Genomic DNA, 20908 nt, shown 5'->3' with positions numbered 1-20908 from the left:
CTTTTGGGGGACGAGAAGAATAAACAAATGTTGTAATATATGTGATAGTGAAGATAAAGACTTATAACAAAGTTCTACAGCCTGTATATACATTGGAAAAATAGGGCTTTTGATCAGTAGGTGCAGGAAAATACGTTTATACATGTAAAGTCTTTTTTCAGAGACTGTAATTTATCTAATTTGATATACAGTGAAATGGGGCTAAAGGTGTTCATTCTGTAAATGCTCACACGTGAAGTTCTATGACGGTTTTCCCTTCATTTTCGTTTGTGGTTGTTTCGCGATCGAAATGCTTTTTATTCTCCCCCTCTCGCCCCCTAGAGGCTGAAACCGGGGTGTTTGCTACGAACAACAAATAGTTTCTACACAAGCAGCCGTTTTAAGGTACTCCATTCCCTGCGTTCCTCCCCCTCTCTTTGCTGTACCCTGGAGAATCTATATTGATCAAGCACATATCAAAAACACATGTGCCAGTGTTGGACGTTACATGCCTTAATATAGACACGTTTTTGTTTCCTTTCTCTCTTCTTCTTCTTTTTTCCTTTTTGCTAAAAATTCAATTTGACTTGACTCGATGGCGTCTCCACAGCACAGGGTGTGTTAATGTATTTCTCTCCCTCATTTTAAGCATAATTTTGTAATGGTAACCAGGGTCAAAGTTATGCAATAATAATAATTAATAGTGCCTCACATTGCAAAAACATGTAATATCAGCTAGTTCTGACTTCAACGCGTGTGTTGTCAAAAATTTCTGACTAAACTAGACACATTTCGATTTGTGGAAAGAACAAAATGATACAAAAAAAAGAAAGAGTCGAATAAGCACAGACGATATTATGCAAAGGGCGGACCTCCAACGTTACACTTTCCTTTCTCACACCGAGCCTTACGCAGTCGTGTGAAGCGCAGCATCCTCCCCACAACACTCTCACGGGCTGTTTATAGCTGCCGTTGTTATTACTTTTCCTGCAATAAGCCACTTCCTCTGAGGGGAGCTGAGCCGAGCCGAGCCGAGCTGAGCCAGGTCAGGCCCAGCCGGGGGGGGGGTCGGTCTCTCTCTCCGCATTGCAACTTCATCAGATGAATTCAGCAAAAGTGTCTCGGCGGAAGACAATAACGAGTCGTGCTTACGGGGGGGAGGGGGGGGGGGAAGCCCCGTGGCCGGGGGGGGCTCCGACTGCGGCGACGCCCCCGTTCATGAATCCTAAGCTCTCTCTCTCTCTCTCTCTCTCTCTCTCTCTCTCTCTCTCTCTCTCTCTCTCTCTCTCTCCCTCTCTGTTTTTAAAAAAACACAAAAAAGAGTTTCATTGTAACATTTCAGTTCCTGGTTTTTTGGAATTTTTCAGTAGTGAAGCCAATGCCTTTGTTTCCAGTTTTTTGCTGATATTACGTACAGTAATTGTTGTTTCTGTATTTATGTAAAGTGAGTGTAGTGTAAATATATTCAGATCTTTTCATAATTTACCGTGGGGACAAAAAAAAAAAATTGTGATATTGCTCAGCGTCGCTTCAAAAGGGAGATTCTGCTCACGGAATTCCACCTATGTATAGAAGAAAAGCAAAATTCTTAATGCTGATATTTTTCCAAATTTTCAACAACGGTTGTCCTTTATTTTTTGTTTCTGTTACAATTTTTTCCTTTTTCTTTTCCCTCCAAGAGTTGTTTAAGTATCCAGTCAGTGTTTTTTGCCTTTTTCTCTGTATTTTTCATATGGATGGAGCTGTGAAATTTAAAAGAAAAAAAAAAAAAGAAGAAAAAAAGTTCAAACATATACATGTATATCAATATGAATGGAGGCATGAAGGTTAATAAAGTTGCATTTTGTATGGAAGACGGCCGTGTGGGGCTGCTGTTGTGTGCCGCGGGGATGGATGGAATGCGCTCTCGGTGACAGTCTTTGACATCCGAGCGCGCGGCTAGCATTCTGTGGCGCTCGGAAACCTGACGCCATCAGGAGGCGCGGCGTCTCCACTGCAGCACAGTCGGCTAAGTTTACACTGAGTACTTCTGAGCCACCCCAAAAAAACAACCAACCCAAAATGCAACGTTAAAAAACGACATTACTCACGAAAAGTTGTATTATGGTGAAAAAGTTCTCGCTTTTCTTCAGCTTGACCTGTTTGTTCAAGCACAAGCTGGGTAGAGCACAACAGAAATCAGCTACCCGTCATGTGACCTTTCCGTCAATCGTCGTCTCTGATGTCAGAATGCGAGCAGCACGATGCAGAAGTAGAAATTGTCTTTGAACCAGGACATGTAGTGGTTGAGTCATGGATCAGATACTGTTTGTGTTTGGGATTTTTTTTTTTTTTCGGTTCATCATGTTGTTTTATGCAGCTGGACGTGTGAATTGCATTCATAAGCTCCTCGAAGGTCAAACTAAGTTCACCTGTAATGGTTATAGGCCTTTTTTTTTTTTTTATTATAAAATTTCATCCCAAAACAAAATATCTGGAACTCGTTTTGCGTATTTGCAGCGCAGTCTAAGGCTCCTTGTGTTCTTTTTCTCAACTCGGGGAGGTTCCTCTGGTTAGACCTGATCCATTTCGAAACGGCACGCAATCATTCTCCTATCGAGCAGCTTTCATTCAAGGGAAAACGCCCAGCGCGACCTGTGCGCACGGTGCTCGATCACAAGCGGCCCCTGGATGGATGTTTATGTCAGCCTGCGAAGGATTAAGATAATTACTAAAGCAGGCTTTCACTTCCTGCTCCCCAAAGCATTCCGCCGCGCCGCGTATATATATCATACAGGTGATTTATTACTCTGAGGGAGGGGTGGGTGGTGGTGGTGGTGGTGGTGGTGGTGGGGTGCCGTACCCCGCGGACCGCGCCGCTCAAGAAGAGTCCGGTCGGAAGAGGCGGAAAAAAACCAAAGCGGAGCGATATTGCGGCTCTCTCAGCAGCGCAGACAAGCTCGGGCAACGTCTCCGGCCTGTAAAAAGCTCCTCTTGGCACCTCGCGGCGGTGACTCATGTCAGGAATACTTTCCAGTAATTAAAAAAGAGAAATCTCGTTCTGCCTGCCTGACACGGACTTGTAAATAGGAACAAGTGCACGGAGGGTGTGGGCCCTGGGCCGACCTTGAGATAGAAATCTCTGCGCTTGCGGGTTCAGCTCGGGTCACCGGGATTCAAAGTATTTGCACAATCTGCTGGTGTCAGAAAAAATGATTATTCATCTTTGTCTCCACCTGTTAGCAGCTCTGCGGTCTGTGCCTTGACTCAGCTCGAACTTCGACCTTTGATTTAATATCTACAGAAAAAAAAACATTAACTTCTCAGTATTTAGCAGCATCTCATAGTTAGAAAGAAGATTAGGAGTCTTTTTTTGTTTTGTTCTGTGTTTTTCTTAAACCAGTATAAAATGAGAAAACCCCTGAGTAGAAGCACCTTCTGGGCTGATGTGTGAGTGTCTCGTCCTCCTTAATAGTGGATCAGCCCATCATAGAAATATAAAAAGCTTCTTGGTGAATGAAAACACAGCACATATAATTTTTGAAATGATTTTATCTAACTGAAAACACAATTTTTCTTTAGTTCCATTTCATGGATCCCTTTAAATGTTACACACTGGGCCTTTGAAACCGCTCTGTAGTTTATGTTATTGGCACGTAAGGAAAAGACAGATTCTCATAGCCTTATATAACAAACCACCCTCATTGATTGCAACTGAACCTGTAAAACCGAAACGCCCGCGGTGACCGGAGAGCGGTGACACATGCATGGCACACGGAAGCTCGAAAAAGTAAAGTAGAAAAATACTTTGATTTTGTACAAATTGAAAAAGAGAAATCAAAAAAAACAAAACTTAGGGTTACATTCAACACACACGGGTTGCATATGCGCTGCGCACGTCGCAGTGCTCTGCCACGGCAGATGACTGTAGACGGCACAAACCCCCCCTCGCTGAGTCCATTTGAATTTGATCTCGTACCTTGACAAAATAAATTAAAACAAAGCGTTCTGCTGTTCATTCAATTACACAAATAAAAGGCCTGTGATTCCTTAAAAATCAAGATTTCATATCTTAAAAGAGTTGATAAAAAAATTACACAGAAAAAAACAGAGGCTTTAGGAATAATATCTGTTTAAAATGATTACAAGGAAAGTTGTTAATTATTTCAACAAAAAGTGAGGGGGGTGGGGTGGGTGGTGGTGGGGGTGGGGACTGAGGGAGCTTCAAGCGCGCTGTAAAGAGTAATTTCGGCAAAGCATCAGATAAAAGAACATCGTCCCAAAGGGGCAGCCTTGTTTTTCATCCATCCACAGGAGAGGGAAAAAAAGCAGTTAAAGGCACTTTCAAAAGGTCTTTGAATACCTGGATCGTAGTCAAAGAAAGCCAAACCTTACACAGATGTTCAGACTGGCGGCTGCTCAGTCCATGGAGGCGAAAAAAATAAAAAAATAAATAAAAAGGAGAAAGAAACTCGTCTTACAAACGTCACTTTGAAATCCCTTATGAAGAAAAACCGTCAGTAAATATGATGCGCCGGTGCCGTAAGAAGATGCCCTCAAGTTCTGAAACACAATTTTTAAAGTCGGCATGGACGAGCCTCAACACGTTGAACGTCCATGAGGGAGAAAATAACTCAGCGCCTCTCAAATCTCCAATGAGAAGTTGTCATAACACGGGCGGGAAAATAAGTTAGATTAAAAGGGGAATTGAATTAATAAAATGCTATTTATACAAAAATAATATCTTGGTAATTGAATTGATGTCTCATGAGTTAATTTGAGTCTGTTGCGACTGAAGTCTGCCAGCGATACCATCGAGCTGACATCACATGGCTCAAATAACAAAGACTAGCTTTGACCAGTTTTTGGAAGGGGAAACCCCAAAACATGCTTTCATACAGCTTTAATATATTACCTCACCACATTATGAATGGATGCCTCGGCCATCTGACCTGCTGAGCACTGATGACTTGTGTCTTACTGTGTTGGGCAGCAGCTAGTGCGACGTTAAGTTGTTAAAGTCAATTCACTAAATGTGCATAATTGATATAAAGTATTTTGCATTTTGCTGTACAGTGAAAAAGTGTTGGCAAAAACGTTTTAAATTATTATTTTCATACTAAAAAAACAAATCCTGTAGTGTAGGTGTGGAGTTAAATCGTTTTTGAGTATATACGATAAAATTACTGGAAGGTCGATGTTATTCCAAACACGGCCACCGGGGGACTGAGGAGAACATCCGATTTGATATTCTCTTAAGTAGATCGTAGTGCACACTGGGTGGTAGTGGGAAGGAAGCCTGACAGGGAGCGACTTGGCCGAGCCGGCAGCTACGAGCTCTGGTGTCGCTTCATGTGCAGGGCCAGGTGGTCCGAGCGGGAGAAGCAACGGCAGCACACGGAGCACTGGAACGGCTTGGCGCCCGTGTGTTTCCTGAAATGGCGCGTCAGCTCGTCAGATCGGGCGAAGCGCCACTCGCATCCCTCCCAGGAGCACACGTACGGCCTCTCTCCTTCAGCGAGAAAAACAAAGAGGGGAAAAAACAGGCCAAATGAGGCTGCAGCAGGTGCATCGCTAGCGTAGCGTAGCATAGTGTAGCATCCTTTCATGACGTTTTTTCTTTTAATTTTTATCGGTCTCGTATTATATCCATTTCTGATCGTTGCTGATTGCACGGTTAATCTGAATTTTCAAAAAAAAAAAAAAGAAAAAAAAATCCATCATATTTAGCCCTGTGTTAACAGCCACCTGCTGTTTCAGCTTCCTGCTGGGACAGTCGACCTTCCCCATGTTTGATGAGGGGACCAACGTTTGTTTTTTTTTGTGGGACCCTCACCGGGCTGAACCAGCACCAGCTATCAGTGCTCTTTGTGACATCACAAAGGGGTGATTGCAGAACTGCGCGCACACTCCGAGAAATGGAGCAAGCAGCAAATGCAAAATATGGACTTTTTTTTTCTTAGTTGAGACGCGTTTTATTAGAAAACATCGACAAGGGGACTTCTCCATAATATATGTGCCCTCTGAGGAGTCGTTTAAAATCACAGCGTGTTCTGTTTTTATTTTTTCTTTGCAGCCCCTAAATTTAGGTTTCAAATGGTTTGACAGGTTTCATCTGATTTGACAGCAACAAGACACCAGGCTCTGCCTGTCAGCAGCGGAATGAATCTACCTGTCAAAACCTTTTTCTGTCCTCACCACTCTCACCCCAATATGAATAAGGATGACATTGATTTTATTTAGACAGGTTTTTTTTCTCTCTCTCTCTCTCTTTTTTTTTTTTTTTTTTTTTACCTGTGTGGGTCCGTAGATGAGCTTTTAAGTGGGACGACTTGGTGTAAACTTTTCTGCAACCTGGAGAAAAAGACAGCTCATTAAATATCGCAGCTGCGTCCTGCGTCCCCAGCGTTAAAAATAGAGCCGTGACTCACCCGGAACGTCACAGTGGTGAATCCGCCGTCTCTCCAGATCAGGGTTGTTTTTTCTGCTGCTCTTAAACGGGGCCGACTGGGCCAACACCGGGGACCGCGGGCCGACGTGCGCAGCCGTCTGGACCGGGGTTAGGGTCGGCCGGCCCGAGCCTTGGACTAATCCGACAGTGGAGCCCTGGGCCCGAGCGGCAGTGCAAGTCTGTCCTGGGTCGGTGAGATCGTGGATGCGGAAATGCAACTTGGAAGCGATGGTGGCTTCGTAGGAAGGGGGCGGGGACAGGTTGTGGGAGAGCTGCTCTATCCCCCGGCCGGGACTGGAGGCGGTGGACTGTGGGGGCGACGGCGGCAGGTGCTGAGGCCTCTGCTGGCGGCCTGTCAGCTGGTAGCAGTCGCCCTGAGGGCCCCCCGGGGCTTTAGAACAGTGCAGGTTCCCCGCAGGAGGACTCAGGCAGGTGACGGGGACGGAGTTCAGCTGAGGCCCCTGAACTAGGTGCTCCAGGTCTGAGTTCAGCAGCTGGAACAGGGGGACTTCCGGGTAGTCCACCGCTTCCTGCTTGATCAGGAAGTTGCCGTCGCCAAACCCACCGGGGTAGTCCGGGAGCACCAGCGGCGGCGCCCCGTTCTCCTGACAGGTGCCGTGCGGCAGCAGGTTGTGGGCCGCTTCTCTTTTGATGCCCCTCATAGTCCTGCAGAGGCCCGGGTGCAGGTACGAGACGTCGGGGAGCAGCAGGCTCATGTTGACGCTGTAAGGGGGAGCAAAGTCCTCTGCGAAGGGCGGTTGCGGCAACAGGGGTTGTTTGGGGTTGGCTACTTCCTGTTGGTGCAGGTAGCCGTCCATGTCTGGCTTTGCCTGGAAGAGATTAAGTGAGATTAACAGCGGCAAAGTTCTGCGGGAGCAGAAGTTACCGTATCAAAGCTGAATCTTTCCACACGTGGAAAGGATGCTACAAAAGCAATAATAAAAAAAAAGTTGCATATCCACATCTGATTTCATCGTAGACCCTGAACGCCACAGTGCTCGTCTGCTGTTTTTCTCACTAAAATGAATCCAAACCTGAAGAGGGAGACACATTTTCTCCTCCTGCCTGAAAAAAATAGTGCCACTCAATTGCATGTGAGGTGCCCCCGCTGTGTAGCCACATCACCCCACCTCACTCACACACACACACACACACACACACACACACACACACACACACACACACACACACACACACACACTTCGGACTGTTGCTGTTACTGTTAAATGAACGCGTCCAAACGAAAAGCGGCGTCGACGCATCGCCTACCGCGCACGTTTTGCGTGTGTGTGTGTGTGTGTGTGTGTGTGTGTGTGTGTGTGTGTTCATTTTTTTGTGGGGGGAAAAAAAACGCGTTTCGCGTCCGCTTGCTTGTGATTCCGTCAACGTCAGCATCAGAAGAACGGGCGAATTTCGGTCACGTGTTCCGCGCGGACACGGCGGACCTTATAGCAAACAAACGCACGGGGCCCAGACTCGAGTTTTAAAACGCGACACATTGCAATTAATACCCTGATACGTTCGAAATGAGTGAAATCGCGACGCGACGCTGCACGATAAGGGACGATAAGAAAAATAGTTCCGTACCAAATGATAATCGCGATAGGAGGAAGTTCCCGCGCCGGCATCCTTGGCTTGGGACGGCACTTGTCCCTGATGTTGTTCACCTCTCGGGCCGTCGGCCGTCGGTGTTGCTCCGCTTCTCCGGTGGAACGGCGCGTCCTGCCCCGGAGCAGCCCAAACATTGGTCCTCACGGCGGCGGCCATAGACGCATGAACGGCGAGAAGGAGGAGGTGGAGGGGGAGGAGGAGGAGGAGGAGGACGAAGAGGACGAAGAAGAAGAAGAGGGGAGAGATGCCTTCTGTCAAACTATCCGGAATCTCTCCCACGTAAACAAAGCATAGGTGCACCTTTTTTCTTTGCCCCCCTACTTCCTGTGTGTGTTTTTTCTCGGCCGGAGTGCAGAGAAGGCAGCTGTCAAACGCTCATTCCGCCTGCTCCTGTCTTCTTCTTCTTTTTTTTTTTTTTTTTTTTTGCGCTGGCTTGTCAAATTACGCAACTGCGTGGAATCAGCGCGCCTCGCAGGGCGGGGCAGAGCGGAGCTGCATTCACAAAATAAACAGGGCAGGAAGGCAAAGGCAAGACAGGCAGGCAAGGCAGGCGACCGGGGATCCGTCTGCTGGTGGCCGGACGTGGTGGTGATCAGGTGGATGGACTGGAACCAGCTCCCTTATCTCTCTCTCCTCTGTCTCTGCTACAGTCGGGGAAGGTGATGGAGCAGCTCGTTCACAGATGTGACAGTGCAGGGGAGCACTTCCAGTGGACAGTGGAGCACTCTTCCCCAGGACCCCGTTGAACAAGATGACCTTTAAATTGGGATTGAAAAGAACAAGTGATTGACTCGAGAAAGTGGCTCTTTCTTGGCACGCGATTTTACAAAACACACACACACACACACACACACACACACACACACACACACACACACACACACACACACAAAAAATAAATAAATTTAAAAAAAAAAATCAACTTAAATCCTACTGGTTCTTTGATAGTGTCTCACCTGCCACTACACAAGGTGCAATTTTCTCATCATCCCCTCGCAGCGTAAAGTGCCCCCCCCCCCCTCCTCCTCTTTAGAGTCACTCCAGCACGCCTGGCTCCTGTGTGGCATGTTAAAAACGCCACTGCAGTGCAGCTGTCAGTCAGGGCTGCGCGCCTGATGCCAACATTCCTGAGCCAGCAGTGGAGCCTGCACGCACGCAGAAGCTGGCACTGGACGTTTCCATCAAAATAGCTCAGCATTTCACTCAAATGCATCATGTGACACGGACACATGGTCTGTTGGCGGCTCTCAGCTCTCCTGCCTGTCGAGGAAATAGTAAATGCAAGAAGGGGAGTCGAGACGAAATAGGGCTGAATTCTGTTTTTTTTCCTCTGGTTTTGCCCCGTGGTCAACCGGAAACGCCACATCGAGGCCATTTATTCTTTACACAACCTCTCCCCCTGAACTAAAACTGGTGGGATGTGCCCTTTAAATTTAGAGGAATCCCTCACATTCGGGCTTCGGCAACCAAAACTAATGGCTAATCCAACCTGCAGGCCCTCTTGAGACCACACTGACAACTTTATGCCTCAGATTAACGAGGCCGACCTCTGAGGCTGTCACGCACACACACACACACACACACACACACACACACACACACACACACACACACACACACACACACACACAGAAACACTCATATACACACGCATGCAGGTGCATTAGGCGTCAACCCATGTTAGCGATTCTGTCAGTGCGACATGCTGGAACTGGAAACACTGGTATGGTCTGGTGTTCTTGGCTCCGGTGCAGACAAGGAACAGCAGCACAATGATATGAGTGGATTTAAGTAAAAAAAAAAAAAAAAAAAATGCGTGTAAGGATTTTTATATGACATTTAGAGCCACTCCCATTCATGTTTCTCCTTCAGGCGGTTCCTGTCCTTTTATTAAAGAGGTTTAACTACATCCACCGTGGACATGACGGAACATGCCTTTTACATGTCTTGTTAGGAGGTATAAAGGAAGGTGTCCGGAGAGCATGAGTATGTGTTCCACCTTCTTGCTGGAGGTAATAGTTCCTGCTTTTATTTGGACTTTTAAATGACAGATTTTATTTTTGCCGTCGACGTGCACTCTTCTTATGGACGTCCTGTAAGAATAATAATATTCAAAAACTAATGACAGTTGCAAATGAAAGTGCTTTTAAAATGAGATTCCTCAAAAATACAGAGATATAAATTGTTAATTCACTGCTCACTGAGGTTTATTTTATTTGCGTCACAATATGAAAAGCAAGCAGTTCCAATCTTTCCTCTTTTATGTCGTCTAGAGAATAAGAGTGAATAAGACAACAGGACTTTATTGATCCCATAAAGGAAATTTTCATTGTCATTACCATTTTGTATAAAATTTAAATAACAAATGTTTCAAATACAATTTAAAAATCCTTTGAAAACAAACAAACAAACAAAAAAAAAAGATACTAAATTTACTGAAAAGTAGTCTGAAGCACATTCAAAATGCCCTGCTGCGTTATCTGTATTTCTGCTTGAGGGGCGCCACACAGCACAGGGCAACAATGCTCACATGTTCAACATTTTCTCATTGATGTGGCAGCAATAAAAAAAAAAAAAAGAAAAAAAAAGTTGAAACATATTCAAATGCCTGCTGATCATCCAATTAGAAGCTGACTGATTGCCCGTCATGTGCTGACCTTTACCAGTGCAATCTAAATCCGCGGGCGTCTCGGCTCCAAGAGGAGCAACTGTCATTCTTGGCTGTGGCTCCTCCGACAGCCCCACCAGCACCGGCACCAGCACCGCTCGTAGTATTAAAACCTCACAATATGCCCAACAACTGCACAGTGGGGGCGAGGGAATGTGCGGTATGTGCTTACAGCATCACAACCGCACTCCTCTCCGTTCGTGGACTAATATGGCCAAGCCAAGTGGGGATAGGACAATAAACACTTGGAGCACATTGAGGCTGTGAGCTCAGTCTTTCTGCTTTATTTTGAAAGGGTGAAATAACTTTATGCGGAAGTTGGTTCAGTTTTTTTTTTTTCAACGTTTTGCCCCTTCATTTTCAAATTTGCATCACTGTGCGCGTTTTTTTTTTTATGCAGGCCTTTGTTCCATCCCCGTGTTATAAACCCATTAAACGGTGCGGAGGAACACAAGGTTTATTACGCAGCTCCGTGTTTACGTCTTCCAGGAGTTATTCCCTATCACCACCAGAGGGCAGTAGTCAGCCACAGAGAAACCCGGCTCGTGGCTTTACACACTGCAGTTATGTACTGCTGAACCATCAAAGCAACACTTCTTAATGCGCTCCACTGTAATGTGGTGGCGAAATAATGTGCTCCATTTGTATGAAACCAATTTACACCTAACCTACATTTACTGTTATTATTTTTCCCCCCCCGTCTAAATGTATTTTTTATTACGCACATTAATTTGACAGATATCCTTTTGTGGTGACATTAAGTGAATTAAAAACCCAGCATGTCATTGGCACAAGAAATATTTTCGAAAGCCTGTTTTGAAATGTTTTCTCCGACTTCCTGCGCTCTCTTCAAAACCTTGAAGGGGCCACTCTGAATTCTAATTTATGAGACGTCAGCTTTACAAAGGCTGCCCTTGAGAGAGAAAAACACCGAATCAATACATTCTTCCGCCTTTTATTATTTTCTCTCAAGTTTGGCCATGTTACAAGCGGGGCTTGTTGACTCGGCGCAACATTTATCTGATCTGACACAGTTTCATTAGGCATTAGTGATCATTTCCATACAGCACACAACATTAGAGCACTCTTGTTTGTAAAACAGCAGATGAGGCTAATGCCGTCCTCTGGGGAGGAATTCAATATAATTCGTTAATTAAACGGAATAATTTAATTACAGTAACTTAGAAAGCATTCATCAATATAATTGTTTCGGGAGCAGCCGCCATAATTGAGGTTTAACCGAAAACAAGTCCGTTTCTAATGTTGGTAATGTGCTGACATTGTTCTCCTGCCCTCCATTTGTTCCTCCCTGTGATCCCGCACCGTGCCGTTTCTCCACAGTGTCTCCCCGTTTGATAGCCGGCCATACCGCATCAGCAGGACCAAAACATTTATTACTGCCATTTAATTTAACCTCACTGGAGGCACGGACAAGAAGACGGGGATGATAGCGCCGCCGCACTGAAAGACTCCGGCTGTTCGGCTCCTAATCTGATCCTCTCGGCTGCCCTTTCATAAAGACACCGGAGTATTACCTCCGACTCCAAACATACCTCTGCCATTTAAACTGTCTTGGATTTCACCACAAAGGAGGACCAAATAGACTCCAATTCATTCCTCGGGGCCGAAATAATAAAACATAATTTTGGCCCTAATCTGCTTAAAGAATGTCCTCTGTTTGAAGTTGACAGTGCTCTATCTTCTCGGGGGGAATAATTGCCTTTTGAGTACAGCAGGAGAGGCCACTGAGGTAAAGCCTGTCGAGGGTCTGCACCTTACAGGTGTGCCCTTGGACAGACAACCTCCTCCTTGTTCTCAAGAGAGGGAGAGGGAGCGAGAGAGAGAGAGAGAGAGAGAGGGAGAGAGGGGGGCAGCTGGGGGGAAACCAGGCTGAAAGAATTCATCTGCCAGTTGAAACTCTAACTAACAGGGCAGCGGCGCAGTGGCAGCCCCTCCGCTCGCCGCTCTCAAATCACTGTGTGGCCGCCGAGAGGAGCGAACAAAGACGCACTGATCCCCGCTAATTCCCCCCCTCGCTCTGATACAGTCAAATTCCTTGTCGTTGGAAGTTTTATCACTGCGCCGGGGGCCGTTTCTGTTGTTTTTTTGTTTTTTTTTTCACCACAGAATTGACCCTGCTTGTAATCTGCCCGATTCGGACAGTGTGACAAAGTCACTGACAGTTTTTGTCAGGATGTGTAAACCAACACTCTGGACAACACTGCCGGCTTTGTGCTCCTGCACGTGGACTCCGGTTTGCCTGCAACGCCCCCCTCCACTGAAATCCAGCGTGGCCATTGATTATGGAGTTAATCATTAATTTCCCAATGATTTCGGTTAAACTGTGTCTATCCATCAGCCCGTGCGAGGTGGTTTGTTATTTCGTGAAGCCTCCTTTCTAAGACAAACTGCATCCCCGCTTCATTTGTCAAACTTCTTTTTAATGGGCGACGATTAATTGAGCAGAGAAATCTGTCCCTTTCTCAACATGGCATTGAAAGCTGCTGAACAGCTGTCCCGGCTCTGGAGAATCATATGGAAGAATGCATTACGGGCCTTGTTTGAATATTCCCTCAGATTTGGAATAATCAGGCGGCTATTCAGCAGTGAGATGGCCACGCACAGATGCCAAAGCACAGCTGAGGGGGAGCGCGGCGGCGTGATGGCGCGCAAACGCGCGCAGGAACCCAGCCGCATGAAGAATGTGAATGCTGCAGGTGCGCTTTATTTCGGCGCGGCGTGCTTATCACACATAATAGCCGCGGACACGTTCTCTCAGCCCTTTTATCTCACTTTTTTTTCTTTCCCCGCCCCCCCCTTTCCTGTGCTCCTTGTTCAAGGTGATCCTAGCTTTGCATATGGCTGATTAATCTTATTGCACAGTAGCTAACATTGATCACAGAAATGATTAGAAATGCATTAGTCAGCAAACTGTTTGGAGTGCCCGGGTTTAAGTGCAGGTGCCAAGCCATTTTCCATAGGTGTCCCGCTCTTTTTAATTCTGTTATATAGAATTTTGCAAATGGATGCGCTCGTGCCGCCCAAATACAGCATCAAAGCTTTAATGCTTACGGACATAATTTAATCTCCGAGATGGCAGGGCCCTGATGGACTGTGTGGAGAAGGCATCCGCGCTAAATTCATTATGCTGAAAGTTGCGAGATCTCGCAGGCTGATGAGAGGCGGCGAGGAGAAGCTCACAGCCCCGTGTTTGTATTTGGGCCGCTGCAGCCGACAAGAGACGCCACTCTGCATTTGGCACTGCATTCCTGCGCCAGAAGGAAACAAACCGTCCTTGATCGCTGTTTGCAACTTGTCTTTTCATTCCTTTTCTCTCTCCCCCCCCCCCCCCCCCCCCATCCCCCCCGCAGCCAGAGCAGACACTGAGGGGAGAAGTCAGAGAACTGTACCAAGACACTGGCCGTGCCAAGTTTTTAAAATGATATTTTAAGTGCATTTCCATCTAGCCAATAAATAAAGCATGACAGTTTTGCATGCAATATCATCCATAGTTGTGTTCATTGGCAGCTCAAGTGACACTGTGTATATAATGTGTGCAAAAATGGGACGGTGCCGCCTGAATGAGGCAAAATTGGGAAATAACATTTACATCTACTGTTGTAAACAGAGGCATTTTTTTTTTACTGCGACGAAATTTGAGAGAAAATGTGCACCATGAAAACACAGTGCCTTCATTCCACGATACTTATATAAGTATTTTTCATTACCTCCCGACCTTATTGACTGCAACCCCCCATCCTCCCCCCGCCCCGCCCAGTCCTTCATGGCTCAGATGCCTCCTTTAATCATTACACAAAGTCTGCCTTTATGCACACAACTCCCTTTTTCCCTGTGTTCTCTTGCACTGGCGGACACTCGAGGTCCCTCTGAACGCATCTCCGCCGTCTTGCTCGCCGAGTTTCGCCACGGATATATAAATAAAATGCCCGTACCCCCAGCAAGTGCAAATCATTACCCTGACACACTTTGCACAGATTATAGCTACCGGCAATGAGGAATGAATATTAATTATTCATTATCTTTACGGCATCAAACCAGCAGAATGTGGTCAGAGAATATGGCCTTATTGTTGGCGACAAGGCGAATTTTGTGTGACAAAAAAAAAAGAAGAAAATCTTTAATTACTTCGCAAAAAGCACACTTTACGCTGCACGGCGCCGCTTCAACGGCAGAGGTGCAACTCTTGAGGGTCCCAGCAAGACGACTCTTGCCACATGTTCAGCTCTCCCATTTAAAAACCTGGGGAAATTAATGAGCTTCCATTGGCACCCTCACAACAAAGGGATCTATAAAGCGGCGTGAGCATTCGCAGGAAAACTTTACTCTTCAGTAGTTCCCAATCAACCGGTAGCAGCAGATTTTATTTCCCTTGTAACCGGCCTACAAAGAGAGCTGAAAACGCTACCCGCTGCATCTTTACGGGAATGTTTCTCCAGCAGTGAAATTGCCATAAGCTCATTCTTAATCAAGGATTTGTCAATAATTGCCCAACTGTCGAAATGTAATTAAACAGAGAACATACCACTTATCTTTAAATAAAAGCTGAGCGACGTGCTTTTAAAAATCCATATTCTTTTTCAAATGCACAACATCTTTTATTTGTTAATAATTTACTGTTTGACTGAAGGCGTTATGAAAACAAACACATGCGGTTTCCAGGAAAAACAACAGCCGATCGTGTTGGGAGCATTGATTTGTTCTTTCTACCTGCTTGTTCACAATTAAGAACACTTAGGAATCAAAGAGCGCCGAGGTTTTCCAGAGAGGTATTAATTAGAACTTTATTTATGCAGATGCTTTGGAAATTTGCATAAAAAGCTATTCCACAGATGGGTTTATGGCAGTAATGACTGTTCCAGTCCGCAATAAAACATCTGCTTAATCACAACAGAGACAGTCAATGGCTGCCGCAAAGAACAGGCTGCCCAAGTACGTCTCAAAGAAACTTCGGAGGTGAAGAGACGGTGCGGACGGGTTAGAGGGGAAAAAAAATAGTAAAGGGATTTGGGGGGGGGGGTAAAAAAAAAAAAAAACCTGTTCAAAAAGAAGCATTAGTTAAAAGAGACATACTTCTCCAAAGCTTTCGCTGGTGGTGGTACTTTGAGTGCTCTGATGTTGAAAAAAAAAAAAATACCCTTATCGTGTTGGCAGAACAATCCACTTACTGTGTCTAAGAGAAGGCAGAGTTTCGTTCCAAGTCAAGCCAAGTCTTTGTCTGCGTGTGCCAACTATTTTGAAAATATTCCACTTTGTGTCTTTTTCATCCCAGAGAGCCTCACACAGATACAAGCACAAACACGCCGGAGCCAACACATACGCACACGCCCGAGCGCGCGCGAACACACACACACACACACACACACACACACACACACACACACACACACCGGCGCGCGGCGGTGTGGCTGCAAGGTCACTCCAAGTATTGATAAATCACCCAGCTGTGATTCCCTCCTGACAGCTCAAACTAACATCAAGCTGGATGGGGGAGAACAAAAGACCATCAAGCGGCCCTTTTCCTGACACTTTTATTCAATCACGGCCAGATTGCTTACGACAGCACCAGCAGCTGTTTCGTCTTCATCTTTCCCCATTTGATAAAGCGTGTCAAGTCATATTTCTGTAAGTACTTCACCTCACCCCATACTGCGCCGATCCGCAGCGATTCGGCATATGCACATTCCACATGAGGGGATCGTCAAATGGGTCAGGGAGTAATGACACCCCTCTGAAGGTCGCGGCGCTCTGGCGTTGGACGGCGGGGAGAGGGGAAGGCGTGCGGGGGGGGGGGGGGGGGGGGGCAGCGAGGGGAGGGTGGTGGAGCAGGTAGGTGGGTGGGTGGGTGGATGGAGGTGGGTTGGGGCGGGGGGGGAGTCGCGCGACGACAAAGCAACAAGCTGAAGGTCAAAGATAAGAACAGCCGCAGAGATATCTAAGATAGCCGGCAGAAATTAAACAATGAAGGAAAAGGCAGCGGGGCTTTGATTGTGCGATTGTGTTGTTTAAAAAGAGGTTGGCGGCTGGGGGGGAGGGGGGGGTGTTGGTGGGGGGGGTTTGCGGGGGCGGCGGCGGGGGAAGGGGTGATGCTTTGCCGATTGTTATTTCGGGATCACCGTCCCATTCATGGCTCTTCTGTTGACCTTGTTCCTCGCCCGGGCCGGGGAGCTCTGTGATAGGAACGGAGGAGCGTCGCAGACAAGCCATTGTTTGTTTTCGCAATGTGACATCGTCTCGAAAGGCAAAAAAAGAAAAAATAACGCTTCCACCACGTTGTCGGACCCGGCGCTTCCTGAGCCGCGGGTCTGATGACAACTGCAGGTGTGCAAGTCCACTCGAGTGGGGATGACGACAGGATTTTCAAAATACTGGTGGCCAGGAATGTAAGCGCACTGTTGATTTTGCCGTGTTGTGGTGACAGAAGTGTCTCAGTGTTGTTGAGGACGTTCAATGAGCACAAAGGCTCATTTTGTTTTGTTTTTTTCAGCCCTGGAAAAGTAGAACAAAAGGAAGTGCTACCATCAGCTCATACTTGCCCATCATCATTTGCACTTCCATCTATCTATCTATCTATCTATCTATCTATCTATCTATCTATCTATCAAATGTATGACATATGCTTTGGTTTGGATATTATACCACAAGGTTTTTAAGCTTCATCTCAAGATGACAACACAAAATTGTCATTACAGGCGCAAAACAGGTAAAAACTTTTTTCTCTGAAAAAGTTGTGTGTTTTTGAGTTAACAATATAAATACAGCTCTTTTGGATAATAGTTTTTGTCCGCTTACTGATCTGCGGGGTATCAAACGTTTGTCTTTTGTAACGGCGTCAGGAGAACCAGAGCTGCACCTTCTGGAAAGTGTGTCACCGCAGTAGCGCACCTGCCCCGAATGCTTATAAATGAACCACATCCAAAGGATGACCTCATCAAACCAGGAAGTCAGCGGTTGGTCCGGACAGTGAACGGCCGCTGGTTCTGCGGTGAGTGAGACATGTAAATCAGATGGAATGCAGAGGCTCTTTTCAGAAAGTGGGATAGCTCACTCGGCCCAGACTTGGCTGGGCTCCCAGGAATGCAGTTAGCTCGCGCACAATCACCGCCTATTGATGGTGGCACAGCTGCTGTGGACATATGTTCACCACCAAAGGAGGAGGACATCAACCAGGCACACCTTGAGCAGGTTAGCAGATGAATGCCGCTCAGCCCTTTGACAGTCTGCCCTCGTCGCCGTGTGTTTTTTTTCCCCCTTGCTCAACAAATAAGTTCCTCTCCAGCCAGCGTGGCCCGAACTTTTCCCCGCTCCTTCATGGCAACGGGGCAGGGCCGCGTGACCGTTCTGTGAAATGCAAATCAGTGCTAACTTCATTCCTGTAAATAAATATCTAAAAATCTGTGACATTGCTCAATCATTGCCGGGCGTTTCACAGGGACAATGAACCTCAAGGAAGAGTAATAAGGAATATTAATAGTGGAAGCGCACACAAAGACTTTTTTTTCCCCCCTCGCTCTCAGCAAATGACGATATGTGAGAGAAAAGATTACATTTATTCATAGCTGCCTTTCATCAAGAAGCTTAAAACCCAAACTTTGAATGTAACCCCAAATTATATGTATATTAAGCTGACCTCTTTCACCCGTTTTCTTAAAGCCATAGAGGAGGTGTGATATGCAAAAATCCACAGATCCTTGGGCCTGTCATTTAGACGATTTCAGCACTTTTGGTTTTTCCCTGCGTCCGAGGGTGATCACATTGGTCACCAACAGATAAAGACGAGTCGCCCACATTAGCATGGAGGTCGCGCGCGTACAAGCCGTGTAAAAATTCTGAAAAAGTTTGGCTGCCACTGCGTCAAAAGGTAGCGGGCGGTGGCGGAGGAAAAAAAAAAAATTGCAATACGCTTGAAATTTGCTCAATGCAATGTCAAACACTTTAAATGGCGCGCCAGAGAAAGCACTAGATAACTGCAATCCATTCTCATATTATCCATTGTTAACACTGGCGCTTTTGTCACCCATTTCTGCAGCTATGACCTATTAGCTTTAGTGAAGTGCTGCGAGGGCCACGGAGCCACGTGAAGGTTGTTCACCCATCCAGCGGGGCCATTTACAGGAGAGAGAAGCCAGAGCCGAGCCGCCGCAGCTCTCTAATGACTCAATCAGCCACACTGATGGGAGCAAATGGCACCCAGAGATTTCAGCACATTCCCTGAGCATGCATTATATTTGCAGTCCGTTGTTTCCGTTGCTGCGTCGTAATGGTAAGGGATGAGTGAGAACATTGTAAAACATTTGAAATTACACCAGCAATTTGTGATTTTTTTTTTTTTTTTTTTGGTTGGGGGTGTTGAGAGGGTGGGTAAGGGGGTGGGAGGGTTATTCAGCAGGGCACAGTTGCTTTGAAACTAATTTAGCGCGATGCGACTGCGAGGTTTCTAACGGATCTTCAAACAATATTTTATCTCTTTACCCTCAATACAACTAATTATTGTGATTTAAAAGGGGGGGAAGGGGGCGAGGTTGATCTTGCGCCTGGATCCAACAATTACGGGAGACTATGTGTAAGATGAAAACAGAACTCTTGCTTCCCCTTTGTGCGAGACGGTGCTAAGTCACAGGAGTATTCATTAAGGCCTTTGTGTCCTGTTGAAGCACTGTAAAAAGGCTTTAGCTGTGGGCATCTCTCTAGAAGAGATATAATGATTCTCCAATTAGAAACAGAACCATGAGACCTGTTTATTAGTCCTAATTCATCTCCTCATTGTGCTGAGGATATCAAATACTGCAGGAGAAAAAAAAAACAAAAAACGATTTGCCGACCATAATTGCAAATCTATTAATAGTTTTGCAGCAATGACAAGCAAAGCTATTCACATAATTTTCTACAGTCAATACAGCATCACTGTCAGTGTATCCATTAAAGGCTGCGTTTAAACCAGTTCAGTGACATCTCGCATTTCAAAGGCAACTCTGAGCCTCTTTAGATGAATTACACTTTTTTTCATTAAGCAGGATGGTTTTGGTATTATTAATTCTAAATGGGGGTTTCAGTCACCTCTCTACAGCTTATCATACAATAGCAGGCTCTTGTGGCTGCGAAGGTATCCTCAAGTAATGAAAAAGGTGAAGGTAAAAAGAAATCACCATGTAAAGGTTTTTTGAGATGAAATAAAAGCATGCAAAAACAAACATTAATGTTTTTTTTGTTTTTTTTTAAACGCATGCAATTTAGCATAAAAAAATAGTACTTGCGGTTGAAGCTATTTAAAGTTACTGTATTTATTTTAACGCGCCATCCGGTAAACTCGATTTTTCACAGCCGACGGAATGCGTCAGGACAGGTAACATGCGACAGGTGTGTGTGTGTGTGTGTGTGTGTGTGGGCACGAGCGAACATAACGTGTTTCCATTGAATTTGTACTTTTACCGTTGTCAATTTTAACCAATTCGACCTCGGTGACTGTACGCTTCATTGTTATTTCTATTATTAGTTACGTCCTTGGAACTGGACGAGATAACAAACACCTTTGCTTCGAGGTTTTTAAAATTTCAATTGTGCCTTTGCCATTTCTTCTAAAATAAATGTGACTGACTTTTACTCTCTTGGCGATATTAATGCACTGGGAAAATAAGTCACAGCTCATTTTATCATGTGAACCACAAATGCATTCTAAAATCCTCTATAACAATTAATGCTTCAGATTTTAAGGTATTTTGTTTAAGTTCCACATTTTAATGATGTGCTTTTCTTTCTCTCCAGCAGCTTCCACATCATGTGATCCAGTGACTTCAAACCAACGTGTTTTTTTAACTCCTTCTATGGTCTGTATGAGATATTATCTACCTATCACACTAATGTCTTCCTATCATACTAATTGCCCAAATGAATGTGTTTGAATTTGTAGATACTTCATGTTAAAGAAAGAGCTTAAAGTTACCACCAAATAGATGAATGCCACAAAAGATTCTAAAATGAATTTGACCTCTGTGGTCTCTTCATTCAGTGGGAGAGTTATTTTTTGTTTTATCTGTGCACTCAAACATAAAAACTATAAAATAACAAACACGGCAACAATATTCCGTGCTTTAGCGAAGTTATCCATTGTATCTACAAGACAGGATCTCATGTTCGCTCTTTTGAGTCTGCGTACTTTTGCATGCTTCCTGAACTTAGCTCGTGAGAGCAAACATACACCTATT

At 45.5% G+C, this 20908-nt stretch overlaps 2 protein-coding genes across 5 annotated transcripts in view; one reads left to right on the top strand and one right to left on the bottom strand.

Moving 5' to 3' along the window:
* Positions 1 to 1832, top strand: part of klf12b (Kruppel like factor 12b) — a 50952-nt gene extending 49120 nt beyond the window's left edge. For all 4 annotated transcript variants that reach the window (XM_076031113.1, XM_076031116.1, XM_076031114.1 and 1 more), the window contains exon 6: positions 1 to 1832. This exon is cut by the window's left edge and continues 3927 nt beyond it. The gene's annotated coding sequence lies outside the window, so the exon portion shown is untranslated.
* Positions 1833 to 3492: 1660 nt separating this feature from the next.
* Positions 3493 to 20908, bottom strand: part of klf5b (Kruppel like factor 5b) — a 36777-nt gene continuing 19361 nt past the window's right edge. The window contains exons 3-6 of the mRNA XM_076031112.1: positions 7997 to 8776; positions 6390 to 7239; positions 6253 to 6312; positions 3493 to 5470 (exon numbers count right to left, since the gene is read on the bottom strand). Of these exons, the coding sequence (XP_075887227.1) occupies positions 5289 to 5470; positions 6253 to 6312; positions 6390 to 7239; positions 7997 to 8176 (1272 nt within the window). The 5' untranslated portion in view covers positions 8177 to 8776 and the 3' untranslated portion in view covers positions 3493 to 5288. The remainder of the gene's footprint in view (positions 5471 to 6252; positions 6313 to 6389; positions 7240 to 7996; positions 8777 to 20908) is intronic.

This window comes from Nelusetta ayraudi, unplaced genomic scaffold, assembly GCF_046127955.1.
Source record: "Nelusetta ayraudi isolate G7.1 ecotype Tasmania unplaced genomic scaffold, CSIRO-AGI_Nayr_v1 ptg000031l, whole genome shotgun sequence".
In the NCBI taxonomy this organism is placed as follows: domain Eukaryota; kingdom Metazoa; phylum Chordata; class Actinopteri; order Tetraodontiformes; family Monacanthidae; genus Nelusetta; species Nelusetta ayraudi.
Note: the sequence above shows the minus strand (reverse complement) of the source record. Positions and strands in the feature narration are given on the sequence as shown.